Below are 22,932 nucleotides of genomic sequence, written 5' to 3' on the forward strand. Positions count from 1 at the left end.
TTTTCCAGGTTTCTGTATACATGTCAGTCTTGTGGCCAGGCCAGTTAGAATATTCTCTTACCAATATAGAGCTCTGCTGGGCTGCATTTTCAAAACAACAGGTTTATAGTTGGGGTAAGTTGGGTGTTTTTATGGGAAATGTTTTGGGGTAATCAAGGAGGGTCTGTTGCTTAGAAAGTCATCTCAAAGCTGATAAAGTAAGTATGTGGGGTTTTTTGGGGGAGAGGGGCAGAAACCTCCTCCAGCTTTCCTGAAACTACCTTGTTATCCAAACCTGAAGTGTGTATGCTCAGACAGGTGCCCCTTCGCTAGTTTTGAAATGGCTGTTTGATGGGGATGCTGTTTCAGCTCAAGGTTATGGAAGAGAGAAGAGCACCAAGGTCTCTCGATCTCCCACAAAGACAATGTGTTTTGTTTGGAGACAGAGACAAGGCCGGGAGAAGAAAACCCCTGGGAGAAGAGAAGGCGGATGGTAGAGCTGGTCATCTCCACCTCTCTCGCCTCGGAGAAAGAGGAACACTTTCTCTGTTAACATCTGTTAGGGTTAACAGAGATTTGATGTTTTTTAAAATTTTAAAATCAATAAAGTATATTTAAAAAAAAAAGAAAGGGCACTTTAAGGGCATGTTTTGAGTTGACAAATGACAGGTGACTCTTTTCTGTTTCCTTCCACTTCCCAACTCTGCAATGTTCAAGTTGGTCCTAGGAGAACTTCCCCTCTGAACTGAGGCTGGCGTTGACAAAGGTAGAGCCATCTCTGCTGCACAATGTGGGCTGTCAGCTGGTTAATTCATTTTTTTATTCTGGTGCTTCGCTGGCTGTTCAAGTTATAGTTGCTGAATTGCAGAGTTAACTTCAAGGAGGAGGCTACCTCCTGGCCACTGAATGTGGGAAGAGTAACGGAGGTTGGCTATCAATTATGCCACCGGTTTAGCTGCCTCTATAGACTTTTGTTTACAGCCAAATGATCCTTCTTCTGGGCAAACAAGGAGCTCTTAGACTTCTTATGGCTTTGTGCACCGTGGCCAGGGAAAACACTTTCATCCAGGAACTCCTGTTGACTTTGACATTGCGCTGTCATCTTGGAGAGCAGCTTCATAGACGGATACTCTAGTCTGAGCTGTGACTCTGAAGTACTCTAGAATGGTAACCCATTCCTATACACCCCAAACTCTAAGGAGACACATCAGCCCCAACCGACAAGTGGCCCTCCACATCCATTGCTTTTACTAGTGAAATCAGGCCATCTTACAATTCTGGTGTTTGGAGAAAGATCTTTGTAATTTCAGCCTTTGGCACTCCTGTGGCTGAGAAGGCCTCCCTCCCTGATGAAGATTATTGTTAGCCCTTACAATGCTGAAGCTCTTGGAATGGTTGAGGAGCTACTTGGTTAGTGCAACTTGGGTAACATCTCCAAGTTCCAACTTCAGAAACAGGCAGACTTGTAATAAAGATGTCAGTAAAAAGAGACCAGAAGCACTCAAGACTTATGTGCTTCTACCTCCACATGGGTCACTCCATTGGCAAGAACAGAGTTGCACTAAACACAGGGTACATTTCCGTTCATCTGTAGGACTTGGGCAGACTTGGATCTTAGATGGTCCATTATAATCAGTAACCCCAGTGCTGTCCATCCTACTGGTTCTCGCTTCTAACTAGCTTCTTGCAGGGAACCCAGTTTGGGTGAGCTAAGCATCTAGACTTGATCAATTCCCTGCTGAAGAGGAGAAAGCTTTAAGATTAATGAGCTATTTAAATCTATGGATTTGGAGCAAACTAACTTAAGATCACATTATTTTCAGGTTGTTTTCACTGTCAGAATTTTTTTTTCCTGAGCCATAAAAAAAGAGCAAAGCTGCATCTTTTACAAAGCAAAGGAAATGGAATAGTTCAACTTTTTTTCACATAAATGTCAACAAATATTTGGAGAAGTAGTCAAGAGGGATCTTAAAAGCATGTCACACAAATGCCTTGGCTTCCTTTTTAAATGCACTTGGCTATTTAAAGTCCTTGTGCTTCATTTTTATAAGAAAGCATTTGGATATTCTTGCAATCTTTCTGGATAAATGAAAAATACGTTTCTCCTGCTTACAGTCCTTCTACCATATGGATTTAAAGAAGTGAAAATCAGCCGAACAGGGAGTTTTGGACTGAAATGAGAAAACAGTTTTCCTTCTGCACATATGTATTTGCCCAGCACGATTCCTCTTGCTTCCAGAATTGATCTGAGAGCAGCGATCAATTTTCCTTCCTTTAAAAATTTAAATCAAAAATTAAGAAAATATTATCCTGAAATGTGTTTATGGCATAAGTCTGCAGAGCTATTAAATAATGCAAATACACTTATTCAAGTTTCCAGACAGGATATAAAACAGCTGGTTAACATCTAAATAAGAAAGTGGCTTTGATGGGATGCCACCAGCAGACAAAACATCCGTCTGAACATAAAGGTGCCCCTGCTTAGCTTGAATGTAAATGAGCGGAGGGGACCCCCCTTTCGAATAGCTCCGATAGGAAAAATGAAAATTTTATGGGGCTGGAGGGTTTGATTGGCAGAAATCAGGTGATCGCTGAAAAATCATAAATAGAAAATCACTTCTGAGATTTAAAACCAGGATTTTGGGGCAGCTTATAACGGTATAAAATGCAATGCAAATCAGGGTAATGATCAATTAAAGGAGTAATCTATGTGAGTTAAATTTACTGAGTATGTACCTCTGTTGCTACTTAATTCCTGAAGGCCAACTGGAAGACCCAAATCTCCACCGGGTTCCAGATGGCCATGAGGATGGGAGTCTGAAGTAGAGCAGCTGCTATGGAGAGGACCTGTTGGGGGGCTCCCTCCTGCTCTACCACCTGGTAGGTGGGGGCTCCTAGCAGACATTCCTTCCCCAAGCCATACAGGGCTTTCTAGATAGTGACCGGCACCTGGAATTACACTCAAAACCTTTCAACAGTGGAGGCGTAACCTGACCATAGTGTGACTGACTATTAAGAAGCATCCTGGACTAGCTGAAGGGTTTTTTTTTTTTTAGTGCGGGAGGCCTTCAAGGGCAGCCTCATTAGAGTAAATTCCATCACCCTAATCTAGAGATAACAAGGCCATCTCCCTTTTCAAGTAAGGCCACAGTTGGTGAGCCAGCTAAAGCTCTACCAAAGCTCCCATGCTACGTTTTCCACATGCTCTTCAAACCAAGCCATGAAATCAGGAGGAAGACAGATCTGCCCAACACATCAAGAGTCAGAGATGGTTCAAGCAGGCAGCCTCCACATTGCAACAATGGCTCCCTCTTCTTTGGATTGAGTTATGTCCAATCAAAGTGGGTGCTTGGCATTATAGTTTAAGCCACCGCAGAGCTGAAGCGCCACTTAATCTCCACCCGCAGGTGGCCCTAGACGGAGCAAGGCAAAATGTCGCCTTCCTTTCTGCGTGAAGCTGCTCAAGTGAAGTGCAGGAAGCCAGGCCTAAGCCATCACCTTCAAAGCTGCTCTGGAAGTTCTTGCCTATAAACAAGGGCAGCATGCAACCACCTCAACCCAGAATTAATGATGCTGGCAGAAGGTCCCTGTGAATAGTTTCAGCTTATTCTCATTTCAGTTTGACTAAGTTTGGATTCAGCCTTCAGTCTAGAGCAGTGTTTCTCGACCTTGGAAGCTTGAAGATGGGTGGACTTCAACTCCCAGAATCCCCCAGCCAGCGGGAGTTGAAGTCCATGCATCTTCAAGCTACCAAGGTTGAGAAACACTGGTCTAGAGCAATGTTTCTCAACCTTGGTGAGCATAAACTTCTAGCACAGCTGGCTAAAACTCTGGGAGTTGCAGGCCACACAACTTAAAGTCACCAAGGTTGAGAAACCCTGTTCTAAAGGATCTTCCCGTGTGATCAGTTGCTTGATCCTGCTGCAAAGTTACTATTTAATCATATTTGATTGGACAGATAGAGCATTTCCCCGCCACCTTTCCTCCCCCTCCCCGTTTTTGCATGGACTTTTTTTAAAGGACAGTTTATGACATTATTATGGCCTGTTGTAGTTGTTGAAATTTAATGGGCTGGGTTCAAGACCGTTTTCTGCAAAAAAGCCAATTTGTGGTATTTTCGATTTACACACACAAACATAATTCACAGCATGAACTTCATTTCTCTGTCTTCTGCTCTGAGTTGGCTTCATCAGCTTTGAGAATGACATGGAGTTTCTTCACTCCCTTCATGGAGATTGGAGTTCTGAACATGCTGGAGCACTAAATTGTAAATGGCGTGGATTTATAGGCTATGGAGTTTCTACGCTAGGACCATTAGGAGAGGAGGAAGAAGTTGTGAGGGATGCCAGGTTCTCCTAAAGGCCACAATGAATGGGAATAATTGAGGGAGAGGAACACATGGCCCTCCAGCACCCCTAAGAGGGTTTCTCCACTTTTATTGCGGGGAGGGGGCTGCAGAGAGGCTGCCTGCCTGGGGGGGTTACACCTGGCCTCGCCACAGGGAGCTCTGGAGAGCTCCGGGTCTATTTCCTCTCTTTGTCAACATTGGTATCATTGAAATGCAGATTGGGCTTTGAAAGGGCTCTCCAGTTCTCAGGCAGGCACCGAGGGGTGGCTGAGGATAAAGGGCACATGAGCACCGTGTGCAGAGAGAAGAAAAGCATTCCAGAGGGAGAAAGTGCCACTGGGCCTGTCCAGGAATACAAAGTATGTCCTGGGAAGCGGCTGGAAAAACAAGCCTTGGTCTCCTTGTTCCAAGTGATCTGGGGGAGTGAATTTGTCCAAAAAGGCATCTGAAAAGATGAGGGAGAGTTGAGTGGAGAGGAGAGGAGAGTTCGGAAGGGCAGCTGAGTCCGGAGCATGTTTGGACCAGAGTTCTGGGGCAAGGAAGGCAGCCGGGAAAGGGCAGAGACACATACAGAAATCTGGAAGCTTGGAATTCCTGGCATTAGGTAGAGGAAAGAGTTAAGTTTCCGTGCTTTAAACTTGCCATGCATTGCTGTGGGTCAGCCCCGTGTGGTGAGAGAAGGTCTGGGGGTGGGAGTGGGGGGCTGCAGTCTTGCATGCACTCTACAAACTCATCTCTTCTCTGGGACAGGTTCCCCAAAGAGGGAGGGAGGGAGGGTGCGAGGGAGGGAAGGAGGAAGGGACAGGGCCAAGCAGCTTGCTCCCTTCCAGACACTCTGGAAACAGGTGCCTTCTGGGACCGTCCTCTAACCTGGGCTGCTTTGGCCGGAGCTCCCTGGGTTCCACGGGAGGTCCATGCCCATCATGCATTTCTCCCCATCCACAGACATGCTGATGCTTATTTGGACACTGGTCAGAACAGAATGGCCAACACACACGAGAAACACCCGATCAACTTCAGACACACTCTGGCAATGCAAGCTTGGAAGGAGACGGCGAGGAGCTGTGTGTGGGGGGGGGAAGAGCCACCTTGCTAAAGAGGGTCTCAAGGAATCCCCCTCCCATTTTTTAAGGCAGAAAGTGCAAGGTAAGTAAATTTGCAAACTGGAGAGTGATGGAACGATGGCCAATGATACTGGGAAACAACTGACTCTACCTCAAAACAAAGGCAATCTTTTCTGCTCCTTTTCCTTGGATCTGATCCTGATTTGCTTCTCAGGATCGAAGTCTCCCAAAGAGGCTTTCGAAAAAGATAAATAACAGCACTGAAGACATTTCTGCAGTCATGTGGCCAGCATGATATCACAGAGCGCTGTGACCTTCCCACCGAAGTGGTACCTATTTATCTACTCGCATTTGCGTGCTTTCGAACTGCTAGGTTGGCAGGATGGGGCGAGGATGGGAGCTCATCCCGTTGTATGGCGCTCAGGTCTCTAATCTGGGCTGCTGGCTTTCCAGCTGACAAACCCAGAATCTTAACCGCTGAGCTACCACACCAACCTTGGTTGTTATGGATCCATCTATTTATATGCCGCCTACCTTACTATCCAGAATGATTCATGACACAGACTGAAAATCCCAATACTGAGATTTCTCAGGCCAGTGCTTCTCTAACTTGCTTTGTTTTATTCTCTTTTAACTTTACCTGAAATATTCTTCTGCCGTTGCTGAAAAACCAAAGTTGGAAGTCTCCTCTTTTGACGATGGAAGCAAACTATTCAACTATTCTGGACCTCACTGTGGCTCACATTGTGAGGCACCGTCAAATGAGAGGCAATCACATCGCACAATTTGTGCTGCTGTACATAATGGCAACCCTTCAAGAAATAATGGCTTTCTCTGGAAGAAGCAGCATTGGGCAAGCTACAATAACTCCAAAAAGGAATAGGCAATGAAACATCCCACTTTCTCCATAATACCGAGATGGTCACAAGAGACAGTTGCAGACTCTTATGGAATTTTGTTTTCTGCTGATAAACCTTGAAAAACTTTGGTCCAACAGTAGATAATTGGCTACTTTACTGGATTTCCACTCAAACTGTCTGATGCAAACAACCACCCGTGAATAAGGAAAATCATTAGCTTCATTGTCTAGCCTAACCTACATTACAAGGATCTCACTAGACTGCTTGTCTTCCCCTGGGAAGGGCGAGATAAGGCTTCATGAATCTTGGGGGGAAGTCAAGCTGATGCTGCTTGTGCCTGTGCAAGGACTCCAAGCTAGGTCCTCGCTTGACCTCTCCTTTCAGCCTATCTGGCAGTTTCCCAACACAGAGCAAGGTCAGCTAATTGGAAAAGACTGCTTAAGACTCCTGGCAATCTTCATGAGTTTTCAATCTTTCAACTGAATGATCAAGATGCACGGAACACGTATCTTTCCTGGTAAAATAAAATTGGGGACGAGCCATCATTTAGAAGCAGAGCAGAGCTTTGCTACAGAACGAGGCTAATTTTCAAGATCTCTAATCTTGTGCTACTACTGTACTGCAAATGTACTACTTAGAGGAGTACAGCAGCCCTCCTCTGACGAGCCACCTGCATAAAGGCAGCTTCTGATGAAGTCAGCAATGAAATTCTGCTGGACCAGCTGAGGCACAAACTCTACCGCGTCTGATCAGGATTCTTAACCTGTACATAAACAACCAATGCTCTCTTTTATTCTTCCCGACAGTTATTCTAATGAGCTGCCAAGCTCAGTGTCTCTTAAGACAGAAGGGGAGCATTTTAAGCCATAAATATCGGGAGGACTGTTTCAACTGAAGCACCGTCAACTTAATGAATTAAAGTCATTTCTCCAATATTTTTTTCCACTCTGGCCAAGACCCCAACAGTCATCCCACTTGGAACCTTGACACTCGGGGGAGGAAGCTGTCCAAGGATCAGTGTGGCAACTTCGGAAAGAGGCGAGAGAGAGCCTGCCTTACTCATCGGTCCTGAACCAGGGATGGCAACACGTGTGAGGCAGCCTCCTCTGCTGAAAGATTCAGGCTGTGCCTCTGTCTTGGGGATATGAAAGTTTCACGCTTCTCTGGCCCACTTCAGGAAATCCCCGAGACATGCAGAGAGGGTATTAAACGTAGAAGTGGGGACCTGGTCCCTTTTCTGCTCTGATCTATCCTGATGCTTCTGCAGATGTGGGGAAGTGGTTGTGTGGAATGCAATTAAATGCACGCAGAAGGGGCCAAACTGGGGGCCCCTTTCAGGCCTTAAAAGCCAGGAGAGGTTCTGAGACCGGCCCTTCTGGAAAGGTGGTTTTCCCCTGCCCCAATTTCCTCTCGGCCCCTCCCCGCTCCTCGCCCTCCTTTTTCTCCCAGGCTTGCCTTGCCCCCTTAGCTCAGCCCAGCGAAAAGAGAAAACAGGAATGCAATACCAACCGTGAGCTGCCGGTTCTGTCGCCGCCGTTGTGTCTACACACGGGAACAGAGTTTGGAGGAAGGGAAGAAACAGGAGGTACAGCATGCAAAAAAGGGAAATGGAAAAAAAATGGAACAGATCATATATGAGAGCAAGCTTTCCAAGAACATTGCGTGACAAGCAATCATAAAATGAAAGGCCAAAGCATTTGAAGTGAGTTGCACTGTTTTAAGAGTCATGCCTTGCGCTTTTAAGCCGGGAGCCTAGAGGGGGAGGGGGAGGGGAAAGACCCCTGGGCTGCCTGGCATCCAGAGGTTGGCATCGGCACTGCTTTCTGGCGGGGTGCATGCAAAGCTGAAGAGACCCCTGCTCCCCCCAGGGAAGCCGAAAGCAGCTCCAGATTGAGACAGGAGAGGTGGGGGTGGGAGTCCTCTGAAGGCTTCGTACATTCAAACATTGCCTCTGCGGGTGGGGCCTCCCTCTGTGCGTGACTGCTGGAGGGTCTACGGCCTCCGTCCCCTTCCCCAGGCGCAGGAAGGGCGGGAAGGCACCCACCGCTGCCTTCTTGCCATTGCTGTGGCGGGAGAGGAGCTTTGCCTCCAGCAAACCATGCAGAGATGATGGAGGGAGACAGCAGAACGAGCGGGCGCCATCTTGGCAGAGGGAGAAGAGAGGGGCTCTGCGAAAACCACCCCCTCCGCTCTCCAGCGTTTCGCCGTTTCCCCATTGCTGTGGTTGGCCAAACGGAGCAGGGCCAGAAGGCTGTGTCTGCTTGTTAAAAATGACAAGTCCGTTTGGACACCAACATACACACACATTGTTCCCCCAGGGTGGGTGTGGGTGAGCGGAAGACATCTCTGAGAGCCAGGCGGAAGGGGATCAGATAATTGTGAGTGTCTCTTGGGGTGTCAAGATCACAATACAGCCCTTCGCAGGGGCTTTGTTCTCCAGGGACCAGCCCCCCCTCCCCCCCGATACCCACCCTCCGGATAGGCCTGTATCTCTTTTGGGGCTCAGAGGAGCAACCCCAAAGATTGACTGGACTTTGCTCAACCTCAAAGTTTTATGCCGGAGGTAGTGCTGCCTTGGCCTGCCATGTTGACCGGACAGCCCATCCTTCTGCTCTCTGACACCCAGGTCCTAAAGCATCACAGCAGAAGCCGGACCCGGCATGGACTGTTTCGGCAGCGGAGACCACCACGGGGGTCTTCAGCAGCATCTCCGCTCTCTCGATGCGGCTCTGTTGGGTGACATTGTCACCCGACACAATCCTAATTCCCTGGTGCAGACCCAAGGACCCGCTGAGGGACCCCCCCAGAGGCTTTCTCGTGCCAGCAGAGGCAATGTTGAAATGGCAAAAGGACGCCTTTGTGCAAAGCACTGCAACACACAACTGAGCCTACTACAAACGACCTCCCACTTTGGAAAGCAAGGGCACAGTCGACCTTCCCACTTGGCTGAAAGTCCGGGCTCCTTTCCTCTTGCAGCCAGGGCTGGGCTCCCCAGAGCAGGGGCCAGGACAAAATAAAGGAATACCTGTACTACCCCAGTGCTGGTGGGGCAGGGCCAGGCGGCATCATACTTACAGATGGAACCTTCTAATATGTTTTACATTGACAGAAAACCACCTCTCCTGCACGGCTGCAAGAGGCATCTGGCCCAAAGTGGGGTGACTGCAATTCACCTACAAGTGGTCTGAGACCCCCTTCCTTCACAGACGCCTTTTGAAGGACATCAGGAGATGTTCTGACACGGGGAGCTCCAGCCAAGGCAGAGCATCAAAACTACCCCAGGGCAGTGCAAGCAACACAGAAAGCTTGAGGAGGTTGGCCCTCTGTTACCACCATGGCCTGCCCAAGAAGGCCTTCCTAGGAAGGGCACCCGGAAGCTCGTGTGCAGGTGTGGGGTGGGGACAAGACGGAGGGCTTGGCCCAGCTGAGTCAGCCTGAGCTGGGCCTTTCTCTTCTGCCATTTGGTGGCGTCTCCGTAAGGAACCCCCTGTGCCCTCCTGGGTGGCTGCAGGAGGCGCCAAACCCTGCAGGAATCAGGACCCCCGTCCGTGCGCTGGAAAAAGAGGATCGGTTAAGGAGCCTGGTTCCGCGCCCACAGTGCAGCTCGCTTTTCCCGTCCAGGGACAGAGCAGGAGACAAACAAACAAAAATGGAACACAAAAGTTTCAAGCGGTTAAGGCGAACAAATATTCCAAGTCAAACAACATCATGTTGGCTGCAGCTGGAATGGCAAAGTTGCGATTAGATGGACGGGGGGGTGGATGAGCCACAGCGAGCAGCGGAGTTGATAAAAGGGCCCCCGGCCTCTCCGGGCAAGGCAGCCTCTGCTACAGCCTTCCTACTTCAATGCTGCCTTTCCCTGGCGAAAGAGGTGGAGGCGCTGAGGGAGAAACCCGCATAAGGCACTTTCCAGCAACACACCCACCCACCCGCTCCTTCTGAAGTGCAAAACCCAGCACCCATTTCAGTCTTTGGAAAGAGCACCAGGAAACAGTTCAAAACCCAATTCCAGAGTAATTGCTGGGACTCCACCTAAGGGGGCAGGTGGGTTTCTACCTTCTCCATCCAACTACGCAACACCGAAGTGGGAAAAGGGTCCAGGCCTTTCAGATCATTTTTTTTAACTAGGTTGTGAAGAGGAAATCACTAACAAGCCCTCCCCCCCCGCCATCCCCCCTCCCCACACGCCCCGAGACAGCTTAGCAATATTCATGGGAAACGGTGGAGCTGAACCTGCTTTGCGGCAGAGTTTGATCTATTCAGATGGCTTCTCTCCAACTTAAAATTGTTCACTGAATGTGACAGACTGAGGGTTTAAAAACTAATCCATAAAATTAGTCCACAGTCTCTCGCAGAATGGATTTTTAAAATGAAAATGAAAACCCAAGGACACATTTTTTAATAAATGCCCTAAAAGTTTGCACAGGCAAAGCCTGGCGTCTAGAAATCGGATAAAAGGAGTCGGCCTTGAAAAACTGCCTGGCCTTCAGTTGCCCACCCCTGTTTTCCCCCACCAGCCCCAGGACGAGGCATCGGCCCGATCCCAGAAAAGGCCCAGGCTGAGGGGGATGGGGGCAGACTCCAGACACGGAGCCAAGTTTCCTTCTCAAGATCTGGGGCTCAATGCCACAGGAAGATCACCGTGACAGAACAAAATGACTTTCGGCAGAGATAACTCGGCTTACATATGAACATTATTGAATAATTCACAATGTATTAAGTTTTATTTATCTTACTGGATTTCAGATCCAAGACTGCAATATACCGTATTTTTGTTTCAAATTGGGCAGCACCCAAGATGGAAAATCTGGAGCCCGCCCAAGTTTCTTAGAAGCAGAACAGGATGGAACTACGTTCCTGTGATTGTAAAGAGTGGTTGGAAACCTGCATTTGTTATGTTGCCTTCGTTCTGGATTACATTTCAGGGAAACTCAAGAATGGCTCAGTTCACACCAGAACGTGAACAGGCAGAGCCACACAAGAACTGGAGAGAGGAAGAAGAAGAGGGATGGAGACCAGCAGAGCTGCAAGACAAGTCACAGGAGTCCGTCGAGAGAGTGGTCGGTTTGCACAACCCCCTTGAGACTGGATGTTTTGTAAAAATAATCAGGATCCGTTTAGAAATTTTGTGGAGCAAATTATTGTTGTTATTCTTTGAAGCACGGCAGCGCACAGGGGGCTGCGATTTAATGCTTCACCCTTCTCTGCTCTCCTCCCAGGCTTCCTTCCCTGGCAAAATGGAAAGAGTCTTGCATCAGCAAGAAACACACCTCCGAAGAGCGGTTTAATCAAAGGTCTCCTGCATAAGCACCCGTGCAATGAAGCCTTGCTCAGCTCTTTGTTTTCCCCCCTCAATCAGGGGGGGAATATCAGGGCAATTTGCATTTGCTGCGCTAAGCAGGGCTTCCCAAGGGGATCCAGGTGGGTTCCCTTTTGCTGACGGAGCATTGGAGGCCCCTGAAGGTGGAGAGCCTTCTTAGCTACACGGGAGCATCTAGGAGAACAGCAAAAGGCAAGTCAGGCCTCCTGGGATGCAAAGCAAGGAGTTGTGGTCAGCATGGAATCCCTGGGCTTGGGGTGGTCTGTGTAGGCACTGAAATGTGTGGTTTGGATGTGGGGTCCATATATAGAGAAGATGGAGGTGGACCAAGCTGAGTCCTTCTGGGCAGGAGGAGGCTGGGAGCAGCTCCCAGGGCTTCCTTGGAGAAGAAGACGGGAGGCAGAGAAGGGCTGGGAAGATCCAGAGGGCAGGGCATGGACTGTGCAAGGGAGAGAAGGAAGGGCCTGTTCCAGTTTTACCAAAGTTCTCCCACCAAATCCCTCCAGATTTCATTCCAGCCAAAACCGGAACGACTAAAACATTCTGGGTTTTGCTTCTGATGAGCTATGGCTGACCCAAACTTTTGGCAGCCCTTCTCAGATGCAACACTTGATTTCAGGCTGGACGCAAAACCTGCACACGTCTCAACGCAAGAAGACAAGATGTCCTTCCTGGGCGCCAGCCAAGCTCAGCGGCAGAAACTTCGCCGCTTTGGGAGGGAGGGAGGGCAGCTCCTCCCTTTTAATGTGGTTGCAGAGAGGCTGGAAAGGTCAGGCAATCGCAGGGACCACGCTAAATTAACTTGACATTTTACCAGAGGCACAAGCAGCCAAAGAAGAGAATAAATAACTGGTGAGAACTAAATCTTTTTCCCGCAATCTGTGAAACGGTGCTGGCGACTTCGCTCCATTGTGCACCACGCAATAACAACACTCTCAGAGAAGAGGACGTGATGCGCCTTATCCAAGGGGGGGGGGGAGAGAGGGGGGGACTGGTTGACATTTGGTTATTTCCAAAGTCCTAAAAAAGAGGTCACTTCCTGAGGAAATCCAGGACATTAAAAGGTAGTCCTTGGTTTACGACCGCAACTGGGACCGGAACTTTCACTGTGGTTGTTAAGTGACCTCTATCCAATGCTTTGATCGCATTTTGCCCGTTGTTAAGTCAATTCGCAGGGTTGTTTGCCCCTTTGGGATGATCACCTGGACAATTGGGAGCCTATGGATTGAAAGGGAAATCCCTAAGATCCCTCCTGCAGCAGACCGGATCCATATGAAGCGCCAGAGAAAATCCAAGGTTCAGCCTTACTGGGATGAATGCATGAGAGTTCCTACTTGGGTCTTTAGACAATACACCTTGTGCATAAAGGGGAGGGGGCTGCACGGGAAGGTAAGAGCGGCAGCGGACCTGCAAGGCTTTTAGGCAAGCGTTCTTCCTAGCGAGTCCTGCATAAAATGTGGGTAATTATGCTAATTTCATTTGGAGAATGGTTTCCGTTATGCAAACCTTTAGCACAGGAGAAGAAAATAGACTCCCGGAGTTTTATGCTGGCACTTAATCACCGGTGTTTGCCTGTGGAGGCTTTTAAGGCTAATGGGTGGCTCCGAGTGCCACAGAAATTCATTTCTGTAGCCATTTGACAGGAGATAATACACCCAAGCAAATTTAAGCAGGCCACCCACTCCCTGGCAGACAAAAAGGAGGAGGTCAGCATTGGGTCCCCTCACCTTTCCTCTGTTTGAAGGGAGAGAGAGAGAGAGCCTAAGTTAAATTCCAGGCGGGCGATATCAAGGCTTCCGGATAAGATAAATACATACACAGCTTGTCTACTAAGACACAGCAACGTGGCGAGATCCTATCCGTCAAAAGAGGGGATTTGACAAAATTGCTCGAGTGGCAATCTCAGCTTAACTGCACCTCGGCACCAGATGGTGAGTTGCAACAAGAGCGTTTTGGGGCTGAAAGGAGGAAGGAAGAAGATGGACAAATCCTTGAGATGGGAGCCGTACGGGCTGAAGACTAAGGGGCCTTTTGGGACAGATTTTTGGGGGGAAGGGGAATGGGTGGGTGAGTGTTTAAAAGGGAATTCCATGACCAACTACCAACAGAAGACAGTCTTTCTAGCTCAGGGTTGAACTGTAATGTCTTTGGTGCCCTCTGAGCTGGGTTGTTTTGCAGACGTTTTATGACCCTATTAGGTAACATCATCAGTTGTAAAAGTGGGATTTGCTTGCTTTTAATATATAAATAGCTTGCCCTGTCGGTTGGTGGGAGTGTTCTTGGTGGTTCCTTAACAACCTAATCAAGGAACCCGCAAGAACAGCCCCACCAACACCGACAGGGCAAGCTATGATATATCAACAGAGAGCAAACCCCACTCCTTCTAGCACTGAGGTTGTTACCTAGTTGGGTAATGAAACAATGGCAAGGAAACAAAGGTCAGAGAGCACTAAGGACTCCAGACAACGAGATTCCTGCAACCATAACTGGGAGGTGCAACCATCTCATGCTCTTTTGTCCGTGAAGAGCAGTATTCAATTATCAATTCCAAATCAAGAAGGTTGGTTTGCATTTCCCTGCCTTTCACACTGCAGGCTCTTCCAATAGGTCTACTCAGAGGAGCGCAAAGGGTGGCCCACCACCCTCTGGCTTCTTCCGCCAGATCCTCCCACTGGCTTCTTGGCTCTTCTGGAGTCTTCCAAGTGGGGAAAGGAAACCTGAGCTGTCGAGCAGAACTGGAGCCAGGAGCAGATCTTGGGAAAGGCATGAATGCACCTTCCGCAGAGCAGGAGTCTCCCACCCGGGCAACTTTGCTGGCTGAGGAATCCTGGGAGTTGAAGTCCACAAGTCTTAAGGTTGCCAAGGTTGGAGATCCCTGCTGCAGAGGTCCAGCCCAGTCTTCTAGAAAAGCATCTCATCCTTCTTCCTACGGGAGGAAGGCCTCTTCCATGCTATCTAGAGGAGGCATCTCCTAAAGAGGAAAACAGGCTTCTGGATTCAGGAATAGTGCTTTCCACCAAGGACAAATTTATGCCGAATCAATTAGCTTAAACTCACTGAATTAATCCTTTCTTCCCCCTTGATAGCCAAACCCTTGGGCGCCCACACAAACACGCAAAGCCCAGGGGAACCTGTAAGAGGAGACTGGATTCCACAGATAGGAAAGATGCCCCATTCAGGCAACACAAAAGGGCCTATTTGTCTCGTCTCTGTGGCTGCAGGTGACACACAGCAGGAAGAGAAACAGGGAAACGAGGAGAAGGAAGATGCACAAACCCTCTACAAAGAAGATTAGCGTCTGTCAGCAGCAATCTGGCAACAAAATTAAGCGACATACCAGCTCAGGAGGAATCGAGCTTAAGAGATGGGAGGGAAAGCGTATCTTCATCACACACAGAAAGTCAGAGGGGAAAAGGTAGTGAAAGGAACGTCTTGGCAGAGAGGAGGGCTCTCAGGTGAGGAGAAGCAAATTGAGCAGGGAAAAAAGGGGATATCTCTCATCTTAGAAACAGAGGAAGGTGCCCTACGGCCCATTTGGAAAAGAGTATTTTTGTTGGTGTCTGTAGATCCTTCTACCATAGATCTTGAATCCCCCCAAATGAGCCCTTCGGAGCACATGCTCTGGTTGAGGACACCACAGCTGGAAGGACTCCTCAGATCCTGGGACAACCAGGTCAGGGCTCTGCTCTGGGACTGTAGAGCTGTGACTGGGGGGACACCACAGGCTTCAGGGGAGTAGAGAGTCCGGCCGAAGGTAGTTCAACAAAATACTGAGTAAGAGAAAAAGAGGCAGGGGCTGCCCAGCCCATGTCCTCCCCAACCCCACCTGGCCCAAGAGGCCAGAGCTGGTCTTGAGTCAAACCCCTTGCTCTGCTGAGGCTGGACTTCTTCTCTTGGTGAGCAGCTGAATCCTTCTCCACCAAGGTCAACTATTCCTAATCCCATCTTCCCTTTCTAAAGCCTCTGACTTTGAGATTAGCACCCCTGATTTACTAGCCAACTCCGACCCACATACATTATTTTCTGAAACCTCCCAGATTTTGCTTTCAGGAGTCAGTCCAAACGCCTGACGGTCTCACGGATGATCAACGGGAATGAAAAAGGGCCCGTCTCCTTCTGCAGCTCAGGGAGCACAATTAAGAGCAATGAGCTGGGAAGGAGAGCGACCAGCACACGGCGGGACACTGTGACCCAACCGAAGGCAGTTTCCTTGGGTTGCTTTCAGGAAGAGCACACTGAGGCTGCAGGAATTCTCACACTTGCAAGTTCTCCCAGTCATCAAATTAGCACCCCAAGACACCAAAAGGCACACAGCATTAATTCAAATTAATGAAGCTCTTTCATATGGTCAGATGTGAGCATGACGAGAGGAATGCTGACTTTATGCCCCCTCCGCCCCGCTTGCCTTTGATCTGCTCCTTGGAGGGGGTGAAAGGTCACCTGGAATCGACACCACTGAGCAACCCACAGAGTAGGCGAGACCCTACGACTATACAACTGTGGAAATAAATAAGCCACACAAACAAGGACTCAAGGTACCGGCTTTCTTAAGAGTCTGGAAGGAGAAAATTGTAATGAGGCAAAATACGTGACGGTCAACACAAGAAAAAATGAGGGTTAAGGCACATGGAGAGGAGAGGAAAGGTTTTGTTATTTCAGTAGACCCAACATTTCTGAGTGTCCTCAGAGAAAGCAGAGCGTGTGTGTTCTAGGAGAGGGATGAGAGCATCGTGACAGATAGACAGAAGGCCAAAGACTGCCAGGTGAAGCAAGGTGGAAGTCACGCGGGCTGCTTCTGAAGTGAGAAGAGCACAATCTCGCCTCCCGTGCTGGACTCGATCCACAAGTCCACTTCTGCCCAGGAGCCCAAGAGGGAAGAAGAAGAAGAAGAGAAACCCCTGCAACAGAAGAGCCGGAGGGGGGGGATGGGATAGGTCGAGGGAGGTGGGATATGGCTACTCTCAGGTGATCAGCTGGAGCGGAGGCAATTTCCCTGGGAAAGGCAGGTGCGTGGCGGCCAAAGGGTGGCTCAGGATGATGCCTGGGAAGGGTCAGGGTGGGGCTTCAAGGTGCTGAGCGAAAGGGTGGCACAGCAGCCATCTTGGGTGCAACGGGGCTGGCAGCTGCAGGGGCTGAGGTAGTTGCATGGAAACCAAAAGTCAAATTAATTGTCTTTATGAAGAGTGATGCCTGCGGACCAGAGCTGAAAAGGAGAACCAGGTCTCTGTATTTTAAAGAAAGAAAAGCAGAACTCAGGTTGAGCCAAAGTTGGTCACATCCACTTACGGACTACAGTACCCTAAAGATTCCAGCCACGTTTGCCTCTGTTGCGGAGGATGATGCAGATGCTAAAGAGCCCCTTGCCAGCTTGCCAACTTCCCAAACCCATTACCCAGGCGAGGGGGGAAAAAACCAAACAACACCAAAATAACTCAGGAATAAACGGAATTGGAAAGAAGCCTTCTCCTCTCTCTTTTGCAGCCCCTCCCCTCCACACGCCCCTCCCCCGGTCCCCTCCTTAGGGAAAGCACAGCAACACCTGGAGGCTTCGACCCGTAGGGCCGGGGAAGGTACTATACCTGCGGCGATGTTGGTGGTGATGGTGATGATGGTGGAAAGTGTGGTGGTGGGAGGAGGGAGAGTTGTGGGAAGATCTAGATAAAAAAAAACACATAAACAAAGAAAAAGAAAACAGAAAAAAAAAAGCAAATTAAAAAGAAATGAGCAGAACACAAAAATGATCAACAAATCAACAAAGAAGCCGAACGAAAGGATGGCGGTTAGCAGCTTGGCTTGGTCCTGCCGTCACTGATGGTGGCCAGAGGGTGACGGACGATGCAGCTCTTGCTTGGTTGGGGTGGGTGAGATCCAACAGCCCTCCCCACTCCCCGCCCCTCCCACCCGGGATAGGGAGATTGGGGGTGGGGGGGGAGGGGAGATGGAGAGGAGATGGAACACAAAAATTAGTTACAGATGCAAGACCGCATGGAATGGCCCTCCTCCAGGACCCACCAGAGAAAGACCCCACTGAGCTTGCATGCTCCCCACAGGAAGGAGGGCTGTTTGCACCATTTAGTTTTTTGGTTTCTTCGGTTGGTGCTTTGACATCTGCAAAAGAGGGGCCAGGCGAGCGGGTGCGGGCAGAGTCCCCCCCCATTCGCCCGCTATGTTTAGCAGAGCAAATATCAACACCAAATAAGCCTGCCCCTCTTCCTCTCTGCTTTCTCCAGAGCAGTTAACTTCATTATTCCCCCCTCCATCAAGCCATCCCAGCAGGATATAAAACTACTTCTAAGCCAGTAATAAATACAAAAGGGAACGAGAATGTCACGACTAAATATCAAGTTGGATGCATGGAAGATTTTAGTGAGATTTCTTTTAACATAAAGTCAATGTCTTTGGGACTTATAAATATTCATACCCAGCCCAGGATTCGGGCATTTTTCTTCTGGTTAGTACATTTCACCCTCCAGTGGGTGGAAATAAAGGGGGATTCTCCCCTTTTGCTTTCGGACCACAAAAGGGAAGGGAAGAAAAGGCCCTTGGGTCTAGAAGGTGGTTGGCCTGTAAATGCCAGCCACGATCTCTCCTAAGGGCACCCAACGTTTGCAAAGAAGTGGCGGCCTCTTGACTGCCTACCGAGTTCCTCTGGATGGAGGACAGAAGGGAGGAGAGGGAGAGAAGACACTGGGGTGGGGGGGTGGGGAGAGGAAGTGCCACATTTCGCTGCCCAAATGATCAAACTGAATGTGTTAAGCACAACACCCGACTTTGAACTTGGGAACGAATCGTCAGTAATGGAGCTTGAAACGGTTCGGAGGCTTTTGATTTCAAGTTTTATCTTAAGCATGTCAAACTTCTCATCACCGACACATCTACTGCTCTTTTATCTTCAAGAGAGCTCTCGGATTTTCTAATTAATAAATCCAAACTTGAATTATGCATTTCACCTTTATTGTGCGCTTGGCACAACTTCTTCAGGAGGGCGTAGATGTAGCCGGGATGCAGGGCTGTTGAGGAAGCGGCGTTTGGCTGCCCAACCCTCTCGAGATCCCTTTGGAGGCCTTTTGGGCACCAAATTAAAGGACTGGACCATCTGGGAAGGCCGTGGCTTTGTTCCTGGAGTCCAGTTTCAGAGAGGCTGCCCTGCTTGATCTGACTCCAGCAATCAGCCTCCAAAGCCTCTGGGACACCCAGCAGCAGCACACAACACAGGTGGCCCTCTTGAGTTTGATCTTGGATCAAAACAGAGGCCCCATTTTCATCTATTTCTTCTATGTCCCTAAATCAGCTCCCACACAAATGTGCCAAGACTCGTTTTACAAGGTGGCCGCATTCATCTGCAGCAAGATGGTGGTCTCCAAAGTCAGGCTGCTGCTCCAGGTCACAGCTGCTTTCCATATAAACAGCATCTGGATGGTTTATGGTTGAGGATGAGTTTGGAAACGGCAGTTCTGCTATTGATTTCACTGGGATATGTGCACCAGGACCAGACTCTCTGTCTCTTCCGTGATGAAGAAGGCCACAATTTTCCAGAATGGAAAGGAGGCCAGGAAAATTTACCCCCTGGGTATGAGTCCAAGAGGCAAACACAACAGTAGCTTGTTATCTCTCTTAGGCAACTGGCAGGGATCATCCTTGTTTGGTAAACAAGATTCTCTGCTGCCTTTCTGTTGCTTGGGACCATTGTGATCCATGGTTTGATACAGGAGATCATCAAGGAAATCATATCCTCTTGCGAGATTATTTGCAAAGGAGGATCCTTTTATGATCTCCTCCAGGAAAAGGTGTTTTGAGAAACACCATTTTCCTACTCAAAAGGCAGTGAAATATATTTATTCTAGACAGCTGATCAAGCATAGAAGGAGATCAAAGGGAAAAGGTACTGAGATGTCTTGAGGTCCAGGATCTCTGACTTCTCCACGCAAGAACAAAGTTGGCCAACAGCAGCCAAGTTGGCTGAAAACTCTAGAGAACTCAACTTCCAGCCCATGTGAAAAGCACCAGTTTGGAGTGGCTGACCTGACCCGTCATTGTTTGGAGAGAGTAGAGATGCCGATCATCATTCAGATATGCCAGGCATGTCACCTTCTGCCCAGCTGACCCTCAACCAGGAAGGGTTCTCCTAAAAACTAAGCCAAGCAAGAGATTTGGGTTTGGAATCCACATTTGACTTCTAGCCAAGGGAGACCAGCGCTGGTCTATCGTGTTTTAGATGCAGGAGAGCAGGCCAGGAGACTGATCTGGAAATTTAAGCATGGCTTCATTCGGTTACCAATTCCTCTGGGATTCAACAACTGCTCTGCCATTGGGATTGCTTTGTTTTTCCAGAGGAACCACAGGAAGGACAGCACCTGGTCAGGTCCCGTGAGAGGTATCAATTTGGGCAGGAATGATGATGATTCTATTTGGGTCTTAAAAGAAGAGGGGGCCCAACCCTGTAAGGAGAGTGTCTCATCTAACCTGTCCTTCTTCTTGATCTTCCTGGCCCAACCAGGGTCTACTCCTGAACACTGATCCTGGATCATCCAAGGTCCTTTGTTTCATTGGGAAAGTTAGAGAACACCTGGAAGCTCAGTCATACAGGAAGAAGAGGTGTGTGTGTTTTTTTAGAATGTAAAAGTTCCTCAGAGAAACCAGAGGGCTGACTACACCAAAATGCTCTCAGCTTTCCAAAACTTGGCACCACTAGCGAAGATGTCTACCTGTCCACACCTGCAATCAGATAACGTCTCTCTCTATAATGGTGAGTCTACGTTTCTCACCCATTTTCTATACACACACACGCTTATTCTGATTAAAGGCAGTAATTAATGGTGGACCATTAATGGTCTGGGAGGGGAAGGCCTTGCTATGGGTTGACTGATGGAAGCTTTCTACTGGCCCGCAAGAGGAACAACTTGGCTCCTTGGCTTGGAGCACAGAGGAAGCTTCCGTATGAATCACTACAAAGATGAATTCTTGCAGGGAGTACCACTGGGGGCCAGAGCAGGCGTGGGGAGGGAAGAGTTCAAAGGGGGGAAGAGGAAGGATGCTTGTAATGCCTCCACTCAATTACCTAAGCTTTCACATTTCCTGCTGAGCTGGCTCGGTCAACTAATTCCCTGAGTTTCCATTGTGATATTTCACTGAACGGGACTTCCGACAAGAGCCGCTGCCATTCGGGGCTGCAGGGCCTGCTTTCATTTGCGGGCTTCGGAGTCAATGTGCCCTCTCTGTCACCGAGAGGCTGGCTGTCGTGGCCTTCCTTCAACCCACCAGACTCTCGACAGGGTTGAACCCATTTGCAAGCAGATCCAGGGTTCTGCTCGGGGGCCCGAGTTTATGGCTGTTGATGCCCAGCGTGAAGGCCTGGTCAAAGGAAAGGAAATAGCCGAGCGGCATAGAGCAGTTTTCAGAGAGGTTTTGGTTGCGAAAGATTGACAGAATGGGGCTGTGTTCCCCTAGATTGTGCCTCGGTGGCATTCTCAGCTGGTGACCTGAGGAGTTGTGGTTCAAACATTAAAACAAAAATCCTCCCCTCCCCCCCCCTTCTCGGTTTCCTTCACAGTTTACACAACTTCAATAAAATAAGTTTGGAGACATGGCTGAACTTGTCCTGCCAGACGGGAGTGTTTCCCACCTCCAGCCCAAGCCTTTTTTCTCCTTTGTTTGGGACGGCTCCTCCCACTAGCAAAACCGTAAGGGCAGGACTGGTCTACTCGGTGCAAGGAGAAGGTGACCCCGGAGTCAGGCGGAGGAAGGAAGCAAGGAAGGAAGGAAGGAAGGAACAAGGAAGAAGCTAACCGGCTTCGTTCCAGTTACGCTTTCAACACAATGTGCTCATGCTGGGCCTGGGTCCAAGGAAGGCAGCTGACCCCAGCCAAAGGCGGCTTATTTGCCGACACCATGCCCCCTCCCCAAAGACCTCGAGAGCAATTCGGCATCAAGGCATCTGGAAGAAAGACGTGCTGGTCTCACGTACCGTATACATAAAGCGTGTAATCAGAATAGGCCGTCCCCACTTGGTTGGAAGCCTCACAACGGTATGTGCCGTTATCGCTTTTGTTTAGGCTGTCAATGTGGAGGTTTGACCCTGACACCAAAACGTGCTGGGGCATCTCATCGTCGACTCTTAACCACGTCACATCAACAGGCCTGAGAAGAAGACCCAAAGAAGAACATCGTGAAAGAGCTTCCCGGGCCACGCGGCTCCCCCATCCCTGTGAACATAAACTCCAGCCCCAATGAGTCTGTCTGAGAAAGAAAGAAAGAAAGAAAGAAAGAAAGAAAGAAAGAAAGAAAGAAAGAAAGAAAGAAAGGAGGGAGGGAGGGAGGGAGGGAGGGAGGGAAGGAAGGAAGGAAGGAAGGAAGGAAGGAAGGAAGGAAGGAAGGAAGGAAGGAAAGAAAGAAAGAAAGAAAGAAAGAAAGAAAGAAAGAAAGAAAGAAAGAGGGGAAGAAAGGGAGGGAGGGAAGAGAGACAGAAAGAAAGAAAGAAAGAAAGAGAGAGGGGAGGGGAGGGGAAGAGAGGGAGGGAGGGAAGAGAGAGAGAGAAAGAAAGAGAGAGAGAGAGAGAGAAAAGAGAGGGAAAGGAAAGGGAGAGAGAGAGGGAGGGAAGAGAGAGACAGAGAGAGAGAGAAGAGAGAGAGGGGGAGAGAGAAAGAAAGAAAGAGAGAGAGAGAGAGAGAGGAAAGGGAGGGAGAGAGAGAGAGAGGGAAGAGAGAGAGAGAAGAGAGAGAGAGAGAGCTGGGTGGTGAAAACTGTCTCCACACGGAGGAATCAGCTAATCATAAACAGAAAAGCATCCTTGGGCGAAGGTGGGGGTGGGGTGGGGTGGGGGGGTTGAAATGATTTCCCCATCCCTGATCTGTCCAAGCCAGAAGCTGAGCATTTTCTTTCAAGTCAGACATAACCCAACCACTACATAAATCAGTGGTAAATCTTATGGCTTTCTGAATTACTCTGGGCACCTGGAATGTAATTGCCAAGATAGCAATCTGTTTCTCTCTCATTCCTTCATAGGAAGAGTAAACATTAATGTTAAGCCACAATGTGTGATGGGTTCCACACAATGAATAAATTAGAATATATCACAGAGAACAGGAAAGACAACACCGCAAAAATACAACACTCAAAAGCAAAACCCAGAAACATGCAACCAAGCCAAGCCAACAGGCGGGGGAAATTAAAAAAAAGAAGAAGAAGAAAGAAAGAAAGAGAGACGAAGCCGAAAGACTTTACCTAGCGAAATGTGTCTCTTCTGTCCAATGCACCTTTCCTTGCAAGAGAGCCTCACTGAACAGAATAGCTGTGTGTCAGCTTTAGATTGGAAGGCAGGGTGGGAAACAGTGGATCAACTGGGGTGTGTGTGTGCGCGCGCGC

The 22,932-nt window shown here is 48.9% G+C and overlaps 1 protein-coding gene across 9 annotated transcripts in view; it reads right to left on the reverse strand.

Annotated features, from left to right (window-relative positions):
* The window catches only part of CADM1 (cell adhesion molecule 1), a 204,096-nt gene that overhangs the window by 13,115 nt on the left and 168,049 nt on the right, over nt 1-22,932 (reverse strand). For 3 of the 9 annotated variants that reach the window (XM_087875987.1, XM_087875989.1, XM_034425224.2), the window contains exons 7-9: nt 21,536-21,708; nt 17,151-17,225; nt 7,761-7,793 (exon numbers count right to left, since the gene is read on the reverse strand). In XM_087875987.1, coding sequence (XP_087732113.1) covers nt 7,761-7,793; nt 17,151-17,225; nt 21,536-21,708 — 281 coding nt within the window. The remainder of the gene's footprint in view (nt 1-7,760; nt 7,794-17,150; nt 17,226-21,535; nt 21,709-22,932) is intronic. The other 6 variants (XM_087875991.1, XM_087875988.1, XM_034425227.2 and 3 more) reach the window with 3 other exon arrangements.

The sequence above is a fragment of the Pantherophis guttatus genome, chromosome 9 (assembly GCF_059756535.1).
Source record: "Pantherophis guttatus breed Tessera chromosome 9, ASM5975653v1, whole genome shotgun sequence".
In the NCBI taxonomy this organism is placed as follows: domain Eukaryota; kingdom Metazoa; phylum Chordata; class Lepidosauria; order Squamata; family Colubridae; genus Pantherophis; species Pantherophis guttatus.